Source organism: Rhinolophus ferrumequinum, chromosome 17 (genome assembly GCF_004115265.2).
Source record: "Rhinolophus ferrumequinum isolate MPI-CBG mRhiFer1 chromosome 17, mRhiFer1_v1.p, whole genome shotgun sequence".
NCBI classification, from domain to species: domain Eukaryota; kingdom Metazoa; phylum Chordata; class Mammalia; order Chiroptera; family Rhinolophidae; genus Rhinolophus; species Rhinolophus ferrumequinum.
The window spans coordinates 4570523-4585687 of NC_046300.1; the positions used below are offsets into that span (position 1 = coordinate 4570523).

The 15165-nt window shown below is 50.9% G+C and overlaps 1 protein-coding gene across 5 annotated transcripts in view; it reads left to right on the plus strand.

Annotated features, from left to right (window-relative positions):
* The window catches only part of ITPR1 (inositol 1,4,5-trisphosphate receptor type 1), a 295697-nt gene that overhangs the window by 22466 nt on the left and 258066 nt on the right, over window positions 1–15165 (plus strand). For all 5 annotated transcript variants that reach the window (XM_033132948.1, XM_033132953.1, XM_033132950.1 and 2 more), the window contains exon 4: window positions 2541–2611. In XM_033132948.1, coding sequence (XP_032988839.1) covers window positions 2541–2611 — 71 coding nt within the window. The remainder of the gene's footprint in view (window positions 1–2540; window positions 2612–15165) is intronic.

The window sequence follows — 15165 nt, forward strand, 5'->3', positions numbered from 1 at the left end:
ATTGTCCTGGTGGAGGAAGGAGTGTTGGGCCCTGGGTGGCATTGTTGGATTTGGCAGGAGCTGGTCTCGGATAAATGGGGGAAGGCAGGCCGGCAGCTTCCCCAGGCCCCTCCTTCTCACAGCGGCCAGAGTGTCCTGTTGGCCATCGTGTTACTTACAGCGTGCCTCTTGTCTGGAATTGGTGCAGAGTGAGGATATCTGCAGGCTGGCATTCAGGCGACTCCAGCCTGAAGGAGCAAATAATGTCAGATCCAGAATTATAGCTCAATGGGACCTCGCTGTGGAACAATTTCTTTTTCAAAAGTCGTCCGATAGAAAGAAGTCATCCACGACTGCCTGCTCCCCAAATCCAGAGACTGTTTGTCACCCGTATCTTTTCCTAACCTCTGGACGCTAGAGACCCACCCTTCGCAGTTGACCGTTGGCTTTTGGCCAAGCGGCCTCCTGCTACTTGTCCTCTGCGTGTGCCTTTCCTCCTCGTGGCCGACTCCTTCCCTGTCCCATCGCCCACAGGACACTCCTGCATCCTCCTCCTCTTTTCCAGAAAGATAGTCGGCAGTGGGCACCACTGGCATGTGTCCCGTGGGCGCCCCCAGCACTGTCTGCTGTACAAACATCACCCCTTGGGCCCCCAAACAGGCCTGGCAGTGAGCACGGTCGTATCGCTGCTCAAGGCAAAACCTCTGGGCATCAGAGAGGTGCGGTCACCTGCCCAAGGTTTCACAGCCACAAAGACTCGGGGCTCCAAGAGCAGAGCTCTATCAGTGCCTGTAGCCCGTCCCCAGCTTTCCCGCCCCCCTCGGCCCTGTCTGCCCACACCTCTGACCTGGGCGCCCTGTTAATCCTCAGGCTCACCTGAGGCCTCACCTTCCCTCTGGGGCCCTGATTTCCTGAGTGGTGTGACCGCCCTCGCAGCCACCAGCCTCACTTCCTGTCAGTTGCCAAGCCCCCTGCCAGCCCCTGAAATCTTGGTGCCTTCTTTCCCCTATGTCCTCTTTTTCTAGAAGATTCATTCTTAGAATACCTATGAGGCATAAATTCTTTATAAGAGAGAGTCTTTCTCAAATATTATAAATGAGTGGTCAGGTCCCCCCCTTTTTCCTTTACGTGAGGTGGCTCCTTCTTGGATTTGGGGCTCTAATACTTCCTTCAGATGAGTACTTTCTTCCCTTGGTTCCCTGCACATAAAATTTGAGGATAACTGGTGTAAAAGTAGGTTTGGAAAATTCAGCTTGACCATCTTTCTCCTTTTACTATTTTTCACATTTATGGCACCAGTTGTGGGTGATGATGAGTGACCCCAGTGTTTGTGGAACGCGGCCCCAGCTCCCTGGCCTGGTCCTTTTCTACAGGTGGCCGTTACCTCCCCAGGGCTTCACTGACGCGCTGAGCTTAGAACTCGAGTGTGATGCTCAGGCCGCATCCGGTGGGCTCCTGGGTCACGGCCTCAGTAAGCCAGGGGATGGTGGGGACCTGGAATCCACGTAGTCTAGAAACAGTCTGAGGAACATGTCCGTACTGGAGAAGCCTGGAGACCTGGGGGGTGAAGTGGCAGAGTCCCCGTCATGCTGCTGCTAGGTGGCAGCGTGCCGGCTCCAGTTCCTTTGTCTTCTCACCTCAACTGGGGCCCTTTCTCCTACCCCTTCCTTCCTCCTCACTGGAGAACGTGATGACTAAAGAACCCGGCCCTGCTCAGGGTTCCAGGCACCCCTGCCCCTCCTCAGCCTTCCTGTGGTACGGCAGCTCTGGTGACATTACCGTGTCAGCACTCGAGGGGCTGAGTGCGGCATGATGTGTGCACGTTCTGCTCTTGATTTGTGCAGAAACACTTGGGCCACGGACCACGCTGCCCTCTTGGGGACCCAGAGACGTCTGTGTTAGCCTGGGCAGGAAGGTCTTGAACTACTGGGGCATTGCCTAATTCTGGCCTGGTTACTTATTTCTAAGTAACCACTTTCCCCACTGGTTGCTTTTAATGCTCTGAAGACCTTCTTTCCATGCACTTGCATTTCCTCTGCCTGCAGGGCTCCCCTGTCCTGCCTCCTCCCACCTTGCTGTCAACTTCCAGTAGTTCCAACGTGACCTCTTCTGCCAGCAGCCTCTCCAGTGGCCTCAGTTAGTTCCTGGATGTGTTCTGTTCTTCCTTCTCTTACTGTCAGTTTACTTCTGTGGCTCCCCTCAGGGCAGGGGCCTGGCTCAGAGTGGGCCCCTCACTACCGTTCACTGAGTGCATTGCCCCCCTCTATGCCTGCCTTCTTGGGCACTGTTGCATGCCACACTCAGATCCGTCATGGATGTAGGGAATGGGCCGCAGGAAACAGTAGCTCAGTGTAGCCATTGGAGGAGCAGGACCCAGGGCTGTGGGATTCGGCTTAGGTTCCTGCATAGACCGAATAGTGGAAACAGCCCCCTGGCAGGAGAACATGGCAGGTGAAGCTTTGCCCAGAAAGAGCCCTGGGTGTTTGATTTTGGCCTAGTGCTTAGGGTTTTGTTTTCTTAGACTTGTCTTGATGGTGTGTTTACCTTTGTCACCCATGCAGGCTGGTTGATGACCGCTGTGTTGTGCAGCCAGAAGCTGGAGACCTGAACAATCCACCCAAGAAATTCAGAGGTAAGTTGGTGATCTTCCTGGAGTGGGCAGCTTGCCTCGCTTGAAAATTCATGACATGTGTTGCTCTGTGTAGTTTTTTTTCTTTCCTTTTTTGTAGGTTTATTTACCTACGTATTATTTTTTTGAAGTATGATTTCAATTCCGAGCTTTATGACCTCTTGAAAATGTTGAAGTTCAGTCAGTGTCAGGATTGGAATGACTTTTATTAGGCCCTTAATTTGTCTATTGCATACATGTTGTAAGTGCTAATTCAGTTTAACACTTTACACGTGTGCAGCTATGTTTCTAACCAAGTAGTTATTTGTGGATCTCGTCACAGGACACATGTTAGTTCAGCAGATCTTACTGCCCCTTTGGGGGCTCTGATATTCTCCGATGCCTCAGCCTGGAGCGTGTTCTTTGTTGCACTTTCTTTTTGTGGAAAAGACACAGGACAGCCTTCCTACCAGTGTGGCGGCCTTTCTAAGCCTCTTGCCTTTGGGGTCTTCTTTGGAAGGCACCTGAGTTGATTCCAGGAGACGTTTAAAGTATGGGTGGTATCTTACAATGATAAGCAGTTCGTTTTTCTTGGTGGTGGTAGTGGTGGTGGTGGTCGGTGGTTCTCGGCGGTTCTCGGCTCTGGCTGCGGAGTGGAATTTTCTGGAGAGATTTTAACCAGATGCTCAGGGTCCCACTCCAGACCAGCCAGGTGAGTCTCTGGAAGTGGGGGCTGAGCACTGGTATTTTTCAGGCTTCCCCAGTGATTCGTGTACAGCTGGGGCTGAGGGTTCTGACTGGTTTCAGTATTTGACTAACACCTCTGCCCCGCAGGGCTCCAACCTTGCCATTCGCAAATCATATCATTTGAGTTATAAGTTCGTACGGTTAAGTGGTTTAGCAACTGACTTTTGGATACAAGCTAAAGAAATGAGAATAAAATAGCAGACGTCCAAGTGGAGAGAAGCCATTTGGAAGACAGTGTTGAGTTGCTTCCATTGTGTACGATGCCATCAGGAGAGTGTTTTCGCCTGGGGGGGTCAGTTTAAAAACCCCTGTTGACATGGTCTGTGTGACAGGAACCTTGAGGCAGCTGTTACTTCTGCTGCCTTTTTTCTCAGCCCCTCCTGCACATCTGCCTCCACAGCAGAGACCTGAGAGCGGGAAAATGAAAGCTCTGGGCCAGCGAGCGTCGTCCAGTCGCTCGCAGAATGAACTCCCTGAAGAGCAGAGCGTGCCTCAGTCGGTCTCTTAACAGGGCCTGGGTGCCAGGCATGGTGCTAAGGGCCGTGTGTGCATTTTCAGCTCGTGGAGGCGTCTGCCCACCCTGCGAGGGGGTGCAAACCCTCCAAGGTGGAGGCTGAGGAACTTGTCTGGGGTCACAGCTGGTAATGGGGGACAGAAATCACCTTGGGACTTTCAGAACTACCGGTGTCTGAGTCCACCCCCAGGGAGTCTGATTTAATTGGATGTTGGGAGTTTTGACATCTCCCAGGTAAGACTTTTGCAGCCCAGGTTCAGAACCACTGCTCATGCCATGTTTCCCCGAAAATAACACCAGGTCTTATACCGTTTTATCCCCAAAAATAAGACCAGGTCTTATATTAATTTTTGCTCTGAAAGATGCATTAGGGCGTATTTTCAGGGGATGTCTTATTTTTTCATGTACAACAATCTGCATTTATTCAAATACAGTCATGTCATCTTCTGTAACATCGTCATAACGTACAAAATGCGTCCGTCTGGCTGACAATCTTAATGGGGGCTTATTTTCGGGGAAACGCAGTAGTGCCTGGGCTGTGAATTACTGGCCTTGTTACTTTGGGGTGAGTGGATTCAGGTGCGGCTTTTGGGACGCAGTGGTGGGATGGGAGTCAGAGGAGCTCAGAACTCCTGCTCCACACAAGCCTTGGGAGTGGGGAGGGGAACCTGGGAAAGATGTTAGTACCTGTCAAAGGGAGGTGGCCGTTTGAGTGCAGGGATAGAACATTAAAATAAACAGGAGCATCCCCCGGGGGAGTCAGAGGACATACGCTTTCCTGGCACGAGGGTGAAAGTGTCTGGTGCTTACAGGTGTGTCTGGTGGGTGATTTGAAGGGACCGTTTTCAGATAAAAGCAACAGTCTGATAGAGGTCATTTGGAAAGAGCCAAAGTCCATTTATGGCCTGGTCTGGGTCTACAGGTGTTCACGTGACAGAGACTTGCTTTGTTGACTGCCTTTCTCCATAAATTAATAATAAAGGCTGCTAGGTGCTGAGGTGCTTACAACTGGTGAGAATCTGGTTCAAACCAGCTTGCCTGCGGGCCTTGGAAAGTAGGGCAGAATTGCCTCCATTCCTTGTGTAAACCGAGGCCGTGGACCGCGGGGAGGGGCCCGGGCAGCTCTCCCTTTGCGAGCTGCAGCCCGGGCGCAGTGAGTTCCTGTCCACCTTGGAGCCTGGGCAGCGAGGGGCCACACATTTCCCAGAGCGTCCCTTCGGTTCTGGTGTAGTGCTCTTTAAGCATTTTTTTTTTCTCTAAAATGAAGAAAAAGATCTCTTTTGGAAGGGATGACTGCCTTTCCAAATGCAAGTATATTTTGAAGTTGAAGTCGTTTCAATGTTTAGAAATTGTGCAGAGGGCAGCTGGGCAGTTTGGAGGCCTTTCTAGTGCATTGCCTCGCTGCGCCCTTGCACCCTGCAGGGTCACAAACACGCAAAGCGAGGTGCTGGCAAGCAGCCGCACACGATGAGGGGAGCCTTTATCTGAGCAGTCAGCAGAGCGGCATTCAGTCCTTCGGGTTTCTGTGGCTTCCATCGTTCCCTTGCCAACTTATTTCTTAAACTCGATTGAGAACCGTCACCACCTGTTCTTAAGTAAATGGGAATCAAAGGCCTACGTAGGCAATACTCGCGGTGTCCTCTGACTTTCTGGGTTTGTACTTTGTGAACTCCTCTTGTAACCTGCCACCCTAGTGGCGAATAACATGGGCCCTGGGATCAGGCTTCCAGGATTCCAACCCACGTTCCACTGAGTCTTAGCTTTGTGACACGTGACAAATAGCTTAACCTCTGTGAACCTTGGTTTTCTCATCTATAAAATGGAAGATGGTAACAGTTCTACTTGATACAGCTATGGTGAGGATGAAATGTGTGTTTTGAATCGAGTGCCACGGCAAGCCTTATTATCTTGTGATTTCCAATACTGAGGACAGAGCTTGACTCATAAATGGTGGCAGAAGGGCAAGGAACTATATATGACTCCTTTAATGATGTGACAAGCATCCTATATTGTTCCGTTTTTTGTCTTCAAATGCCATTGTGGGTAGGAGTGTGCACACGGCCCAGCTGTGAGGCCCAGTGTTCCCGTACACACGCTGAGCGACGTGATGGATGCTGAGTTTTTCCAAGATTGTTTCCTCGTCTGTCACGGGGAGGAAATCATTCCTTCCCTCTAAAGGTAATAGGATTGAAGATAATGTGGGTAAAGAGCCAGGCAGAATACTGGGTGCCCGAGACTTGCTCCGTGACCGCCAGCTATTACTTTTCACAGTAGACGCAGAGGACGTCAACTATTGAGCACATTTCCTTTTTTTCTGATGGTAAAATGACATTTCCAAGTGCACTGTTTTCTTTGTAATTCCCTTGACTATATCTCCAGTCTCTGACTTCATCTGTAGGAGGAAAGATGGGCTGCACGTCTGTTTCACATAAGCCACGTCTGTTTCATTATCTGGATGGATTTTCGACAGTGTCTCTGTCCTCTAGGTAAGAAGAGCTGAGAGCTGGAACAATTAAGTTGCTTTTGTCCTTTTGATAATGTGGTACCATTTTGAAGCAGCAGCTGACGGAAGGGAGGCAGAATCTCTTTTCCCCCTGATCTGTGTTGGCTCTGCCCAAATCTTGAACGCATAGGGAAGGCAAACAAACATCTGATTGAAAAAGCGGGATTAGGAACTTCGTGATTTGTGAATTCTGTTCTCTTTATGATCTTTTCCTCTTCCACTCCCACCCATCCCTTCCGCCTACTAAATACATGGTATCTTCTACAAAGAAAAGGTGGAAACAGCCAGCCAGCCTCCACTCTGATCCCAGAATCTCCGCTATTGTAAATATAACCTCCAGGGTTGTTGGAGCAGAAACAAGGCCTGGAGCTTTGTGGAAACCAAACAGGCTTTGGTGTTGACCACACCATGTTCTGTGCCAGCTCCTCCTGCAGGCTGGGCCGGTGGTCACATTCTTGCCACAAAACCTGGTCTTTTCCATTCGGTTCAAGAGGCAGATCTTGGCCCTAAGTTCTTGGTCCTGGACAAGTGCTGCCATGCCACTGTCACCAAAGCCTGAGAGGTGGTTAACTTTGGAGGAACTCCTTAGTTACAGAAGAAAAGCCATTTGACGGGAAACTCACAGTTTGAGATGAGGAGAAGTTTGGGCCGGAAGGAAGGTGCATGGTGACGTCATTCGGTGAGCTGGGGAGGAGGCCGGAGATCAGCTCAGTGTGTGGATGGTCCTTGTGTCGTCCTTGAGCCCATGTTTGCCCCACTCAAGTTCATTTCCAGCACAGGAATCCACTAAACTGTTGTGAAAATGAGTGTTCAGCCCAAGAAGCATTGAGGCCCTACTGTGCCCCAGCTGCTGGCCTTGGTGATGGGGTGGGGAGACAAGAGGCCTTAGACGCCGTCCCCTTTGCCTTCAGGGGTCCTGGGCTTTCCCCGAGAAGCAGACCCACATTGTAAATAACAAGCCAACATTAACAGCGTTTCCTCTGTGCAAAGCTCTGCCCATGGATGAGCTCGTGGAACCCGTGGAACCTACCTGTGAGGTGCAGGCATCTGTGTTCCCATCATGCAGGTGAGGAGATGGAAGCCCCAAGAAACTGAGTAATTTGCCCGTAGTGTTAAATGTCACTTCTTAGAATGATTAATAGTCATTCCACAAACATTTATCGGCCGCCTGTCATGCACCAGCCACTTATACTCCAGGGAGGAAGGAAAGATACAACATTCTCAAGGAAGTCACTCCCCATACACAGTAAAAGTTGTTAAGGAGCTCGTTTAGAGACCTTGTGGTCCACAGGCAGCTGTTTATATGCAGGTAGAAGTGGAGCAGGTGACCTGTCTTCCCCCCAGGTGTACAGGTGGCCCCTGCAATCGGGCAGTTGGCTGGCCCGAGCGGGTGAGGACACTTCTCGGGTGTTGTCTCCTTGAGCTTGGAAACACCCCCTCAACCCAGGGTGCGTCTGTTTTGTGCCGGGTGCCAGTTTGGCTGACAAGGGTTGAGCCTGTGGCCCTGAGTCACATGACTTGTGAGTGTCCGAGTCAGGCTGGAACCCTCTGCAAAGACCCGGGCCCACTGCTTCCCCGCGTCTGCCCACGGACCCTTCTCCACACGAAGTACAGGGTTCCTTCAAGCTGTGGCCCCTGTCACCTCCAGTCTCTAAATGAGAATGGGCCGTGTTGTTATGGCTGTGCTGTCTTCCGAAGCTCTTCCTAGCTGTGATTTTGGACCATTTAAAGGAGGAGGAAAGCTACATGGGAAGATGCCAGCCTTTGGATGCTTAGGACTGAGCACGTTTAGCCACTGCCACGACGAGCTGTGGGGCTGCCTTGTGCTGGCTGCAGTGTGACTGGAGCCCTGTTTATAGTGCAAATGAGGGTCTGCTCTGGGGCAGGGTAACCTGGCTTCTCGGCTCCTCCAGAGTGAAACGTCAGCTGAAGACTCCTGCTTAGAACTGACAGCCTGGCATTGGGGTCTCAGGGTGACCCTGGGTGAAGGCTGTGCTGCTTGGCTGTGGCAAACCACTCCTGGACCTAAAGCATGGCCGTGAATTTGAGGATCGGGCTTGAGGCCTTTTTATTTTTTCTGGAAATTTCTTTCCTCGGTCCCGGGGTGCTTGCACTAGGTCAGGCCACCTTCTGGAGAGCTTATGGATTGAGTAGGATGGCTGGGTTCAGAGAGAGCAACAAGGGTTTCACATCCCATGCAAACTCTTTGTGAACTGGCCTCAAACCTCGCAGCAGCTTTGAAGGGGCCTCAAATAAGAAGGGAGTTTTTCCTGATCAGGTGACAAGAAGTATTTGAGTGCCGGCAGCCTACTGACCTGCCCATCGTCTTGCCTACAGGTTAGGCTGGGCCACGGCCTTGTTCTTAGTCGATACAGGGAAGCTGCTGATGTGGGACAAAGAGCACTCACTATGTGACATGACAGCCAGTGCCCAGCCAGGCTCTGCCACCAACTGCTCTGATGCCCTGGGGATGGAGGTAGGGCGGTCATGGCATTTCTCCAGGCCTCAGCTTTCCCATCTGTTTAATGGGTCAGGTGAAAGGACTTCCATGATTTCTTCCAGCTTGAAACTTTGTGATCAGTGCCAGAAACAGGACGGCTCTCACAGCACAGGAAGGACTGGCCTCAGGAACCTGTGCTGTCCAGGGGTAGGTTTCCGTTTCTTTGGGATTGCAGGCCTTCTTTGTCAAGAGAAGACAGACGGCTGGAAACTGCCAGGCCTTCCTCTGAGGCCAGATGGGGACACAGCCAGGATATTGGGTCCCAAAGGTCATTGTGACTAGGGTGGCCGTCACCAGCTCACTGGTTCAGTTTTGTTTCAAGCCACCCTCGTTGCACACTGTCTTAATTGTTGCTAAGCAACATTATTTCTTCTTGTTGTTTCTTTTTGACAAGGTATGCTAGGAATGAACCCATATCTTACTTAGTTTTAAAAACCCCCATGCAAAGGGGAAGGCCTACCTTGAATTTTGTTTGTTCTCTGGGTCCTAATCCATGACTGGCCTTTCGCAGTGAGGGTACAAGGCTTAGTTTCTGCCCTTCTTGTGAAATAAGGCAGAAAAACCAGTCTATTTAAGGCTCTTGTCAAGTACGAGCCTTGAGGCGTGTTGGAGGTTTTGTGTGTGCACTCAGCTGCTTTGTAGGAATGTCTCTGGCAACTTGTACTGTATTCACAAACAATTCAAATTTAATGAAAAGATTAGTAGGTTTTTTATAATCCTCATTTCGGATTTACCAGCTTTTCTCCACCTTGCACCAGCAGACTCCATTTGACGAGAGCAGCGCTGTAATTTACAGCAGTTCCCTGGGCAGCATAGAAAGCTCACAGCGCGTGCATTGCACAGTCACGGGTGGTGCCTGATGCCTGATTGTGTGGCAGTCCCACACACTGCTGCGGGGTTTCTGCCCACCTGCTCAAAGCTTCGAGACGCTGGTTTGCAGGCCCCGGGCACCCTGTGCCCAGCACAGAGAGCCGATGCTAACTGGTGCACTGCACAGCTTCCTTTTTGAGTACCTGGGCCACCTGTGGCAAGGTTCCCCAGGACCCCTGTTTTATATTCATTGCCTGTAACAGTTCATTTGCTAGTGGAGAACATATTCCACTCAGCTCTGTATGCATAAAATACTTTAGTGCACCACATGTATTCACCTTGCCGGCAAATTGAACCTCAGTTTCGCCGCTGCGGCTTTCTCCAAGGAGAGCAAAATTGACTTGGACCCCGAGTCCTGTAAGGGGGTCGCATGTCATATGCTCCAGGTTCTCCTGAAAGCGGGATGCCGCGGTTGGCTAAGGACTTTTTCTTCTGGCAAAGGCTTTTGTAATCCGGTCTTCAGAGCGTTGATGAAAATACGTGGTAAATCACTGAAGCCTCTGCTAACTCTTTCTTTCTTGACAGATGAGGAAATGAGAGAGATTTGGGGAGTCTCCTGGGGTCAAAGAGCCATTCTGTGTTAAAATTGGGATTTTACCCCCCCCCGCACCCTCCCACACTATCTTTTAGGCTGCTGTGTTTGGACCATGGATTAAAAAAAATTTTATCACATCATCCTGTGTAGTTAATGATAATCTGTTTTCTGTAAATGCAAATAATAGTGAATACCTTGTGGGGTGCTTACATACATTAGTTAATCTTACTTTAATTTGCATAGTTTACATACGCTGATTTTTTAATGCTCATACCTCTCTGCAAGGCAGCTGCAGTGCTGCTACCAAGCTTCCCTGCTTTTACAGATGAGGAAACTGACACACAAGCTGTTGAGGTTCGGGCCAGGGTCCCATAGACGTGGCAGAGCCAGGATTGGAACCCAGGCAGCCTGACATCAGAAACGTCCTTTTAAAACCTACCCTAAATTGCCTGTAAAAGGGGACTGGCCTTAACGTATTCTTTAATTAAATTACTGGATTTCTTAATCGGTTTCCTCCTGTATTACCCCCAAATATGTCATTCTGAGATGTGTTGACACAGGAGCACATGTCTGCCATCTAGAGATACACGCCACCTGCCCCCTCACAACCTCGAGGACACTTGACCACGGCTGTCGTCGTCTTCCCTCTGGCCAGCTCGAGGGACCAAATCTCAGCGTGCACTCCCGGCTGAGTGCCGTCATGCTGGGTGAAAAGGAATTAGTGTGTTTTCTAAAATGGTTTTCACTGTTCCCAGTTCTAGCAGTGTTTTTTCGGGGATGACAGTTCAGGTCAACTGACGGTTGATTTTTTTTTTTTTCCCCCATGGATGCCTTATGCTGTCCTCTAATCTCTCTCCAAAGAGTCGGGTACTTCTGAGAAGATTTCTTACAGCTGACCTGTCGCCTCCCTGGGCAGGGGACTGGCCTCATCCAGTGAGGGTGGCTTCTCCTTGATCTGCCGTGTTTGCTCATGTTTCTCTCTCATGCCTATACCATGTTTCCCTAAAAATAAGACCGGGTATTCTATTAATTTTTGCTCCAAAAGGCGCATTAGGGCATATTTTCAGCGCATGTCTTATTTTTTCATGTACAACAATTTACATTTATTCAAATACGGTCATGTCATCTTCTTCTGGAACATCATCATAAACGTACGAATTGTGTCCATCTGACTGACAATGTGTCTATCTGGCTTAAAGGGGCCTTATTTTCGGGGTAGGTCTTATTTTCGGGGAAACATGGTAGTTTTGAGACTCCTTGGATTCATTTCATAGGTGATCATGAAAAACAAATCCTTATAAGTGCCGTCCTCCCCGGTGGCGTGCCTTCTGGCCGGTCCTGGCCTGCGTTTCTTGGTCATCGCTGCACCTCCGTGCTGCGGGTGGCGTTATCCTGCCGTTTTACAGTCGGGCACCCTGAACCCACAGCGGGTCAGTAGCCGTGCTGGGCCAGGAATTCGAATCCACGTCTGGAGGGCGACAAAGTCTCTACTCACCCACTCAAGTGGATGAATGGAGTTACGCTCCTCAGGAAACCACTGACGCCCTTTACCATGTTTCTACTTTTAAGAGGCCCATTGTTCAGTGGGAATAAGGTAAAGGAGGGGTAACGAGGAGGACGGTCTAAAACGATTCGGTTCGCGCTGAACGAGTCGTCGCGAGAACAACACACACGTTAGACCAGGCCGAGCAGCATTTCTCTCCGCCGTGGCTGCTGTGGCCGCCTCGCCAGTGTCGCTTTTCCCCCTTTGCCTCCTTTGTGTGTCCCCTCCAGCCCGCCATTCACTGCGGCTCAGAATCAGTGCAGATCCGAAGATGTCATGAAGCTGCCTGGAGCCCTCGGGGTCCCCCAGCTGTGCTTAAAGGACATTCTTGTGGGGTTCGCAGGGTCACCCTGCTTACCTCTCAGTCCCACTGCAGTCCCCACGCCAGGTTCCCTGCTCTCGCCAGACCGATGCGTTGCTTCCTGGCAGCCAGTGTCCTTGCCATAATGCTGGCCCTTTGCGTGTCCCCTTTCTTCTCTGAAATGATGCCCTGCTCCATCGTTCCTCCGGGAACCCTGGTCTCCCTAATACCCATTCATCAAGCAAGCCTCAGACATCCCCTCTGGGACAGCCATGCTGACCCCAGGTGGGCAGGGAAGCTGCCCCTGCTTTGCACAGGCTCAAGCTGGCATGTCACCTGGGACACATCATCTAACCCCTCAGTGCCCTCATCTCCCCTTGAAAATGGTAAGATTATTGGACGTGCCTCACAGCGTTTTCTCGTGAGGACCAAAGGAGCCAATCTGTGTCCAGCACCGAAAGGCTACCTGGCCGCCCTGAGGGCCATGAGGCTGTGTGCTGATAGTGCTGCTTTCTGACTTCGCTCTTGCCCGCTCCCTTAGCAGGAGCTCAGAAACGCCAGTGTCACGGCCTAAGCGTGGCTCTTAGCTGTAGAGTAAATGAGAAGACACCTCTGCGGCACCACTTCTGGAAGTTGAATGCACGGGAGCCTGTGGAAGAGCCAGTTCTGACTCAGTCGGTCTGAGGTCAGGCCTGGGAACCTGCATTCCTGGGAAGCTGCTGTGCTGGGCAAGGCTGGAAGGAGCTGCTGACAGTTGTCCTCCCTTTTCTCAGGCTCTCATTCAGACGAGGGGTATCTTGAGCCCAGAAAAACAGAATTAGGGCCAGTGGATGACGATGAGCAGAGGCAGAGTTTCAGGTTTCAGGCGCTTGCTCCTGAACACTGAGAGCTGAGGCCTTACTTTGGGAAGAGGCTTCCTTCAAATTATTGAGTTTCCCCTCATCCAAGGGGACTGACCGTTTGTCAGGGGTCCTGGAGGGAAAGTGCTCTGGGACGGAAGTGAGGCAGATGACCCCATCTGACTCGAAGTGTCTGTGTTTTCCCACCAAAGGACCCAGCTGTTCCTTCTGGTTTTGCTTCCTGGGGACACCTTGTGGTTGGGGTGCTGGGCGAGCCAGCAGCTGGGGAGACAGCAGCTCCCCTCCCCCAACCAGCAGCTCTCAGGGACCCACTGTGCCCAGGCCAGTTGGTAGAGAACCTCTGAAAGCAGTGAACAGTGTTTGAAAAGGTGAACAAGTATAAAAATACAAGCAAAAAGAACGGCCCTGCTGACACTGGTTCTGATGAGGAGGTGAGATGTGCCGGAGGCCGTGGAGAGCTGCGGGTGGGGACGCTGGCGGTGCAGGTGACACGTTCAGTCCCTGCTCCACCTCTGAGTAGCTGTGTGCCCACGACCACAGGCAGGTGAACCTCTAACGTGGTCTCTCCACCTGGTAACTAGGTAATAAAGGTATGGGGTGGGGGATGGGATTGTTTTCGGCTGAGATGATGCCTAATGGTGCAGTTAGTGACGTGCCTGGCACCGCATATGGTAGCTGTGTGGCTGTTGTCACTGGATTTGCCATTAGCGTCTTCCAGGATGTCTCTCAGAAGACCCAACACGGCCCTTGCCATCTGGTAAAACACTGATGTGTCTGTCTTAAAGCTTCAGCATGTGCGGTATGAAAGGTATCCGTAGCCACGCACGCTTTCCTCTTCTGAATTCCTGAGTGTTATTGAGTGTCCCTCACTAAGAGGGAGCTCTGGGTTCTGTGGCCTCTCGAAGAGACGCCATCGGGCTCGTCTCTGGTCAGGTCCTGATGGGACCTTTGCTCGGGATGGAAATCCCACCTGACATCCGCCTCACGGGTCGAGTGACCGGAAGCTGCGTTTACCCCGCTCGGCAGGCATTCCAGCCACTTGACAGACAGAAGGACACTGGCAGTCTGTCTGCGGCTTTCCGAAAGCCCCTCCTCCCACTGTGTTTGGTGAGTGTGGACGGTTCCTGCCAGAGGGACCTTCAGAGGGAGGTCCTCTGCCTGGCTGTGAGGACAGAGCTCCCGGGAGAAGGATGTGCAGGAACTGCTTCCTCAGTGGTCCTGGCCAAGCTGGAGCCACCGGTCCCCAAGGTGACCGGCCAGCATGGCTCGCGTGGAAGGCCAGAGTCACGCGTGTGGCCTGGGGCACTGGTTCAGGGAGGTACGTGGAGAGTGGCCACAGGTGTGGGGAGAAGAGTGTTCCTTTTGACAGTCAATCTGTTTCCTTTTACAGAGCAGTAGCCGGAGGTTAGTGCAGAAAAACTCCAATTTAAGCGGTTGCAATAATTGAGAAAACTAAGTTGGGCAGTTATTCCCCTTATTGAGGAAAGGGGAAAAACGTTCCTTTTTGCATCTGCTATTTTTCCGGGTACATGTGAGTTCCAAGTTGGGTGCTTCCGAAGTCATGCTACGTGCTGCTAAAATTCTATGTGTCTAAAAATGTCACCAGGGACGACACTTGTCCACAAGCTCGCCTGGACTTTGTCGCCAGTGTTTGTGACGGAGGTTCATCCTCCCCTAACCGGTCCCAGAAGCAGGGCTCTCAGCTAAGGGCGGAAACAGACCCAGCACAGGTTGTGCCGTCAAGTGCAGGCCTCTCGCTTGAGAACTTTGCTTCAGTCTTTCGACAGAGAACACTGGGGTTTTGTTGCCATAGTTTCAGTGAAAAAATTTGACCTTAGCTACAATAATACAGTTAGAAAGAACTAGCTAATCGGTTTTCTAAAATTAGTGTTCTCTACGTAGTACATAAACCAGTAGGAACAGGGTATGTAATTAAATATTATACAAGAATATAAAGCCCAAGGGAATGTGGTTTCCTTGATCTGAGCAGGGGGACAAAGGAACCTGTAACTGTCCTTTTCTGGTCTCTTGTAAGCTAGAACTATCTCTTTCTTTTTTCACGTTAGCATTGATAATATTTTCAGATCTGTCAGGAATTAATATAGAAAGCTTGTTGAGAGAGCAAAACAGAACAGTCGGCATTATTTCCAGTCGGCATTATTTCCCTATAGGGTCCAGAGAAACCAGGTAAATGGGAAAACGACG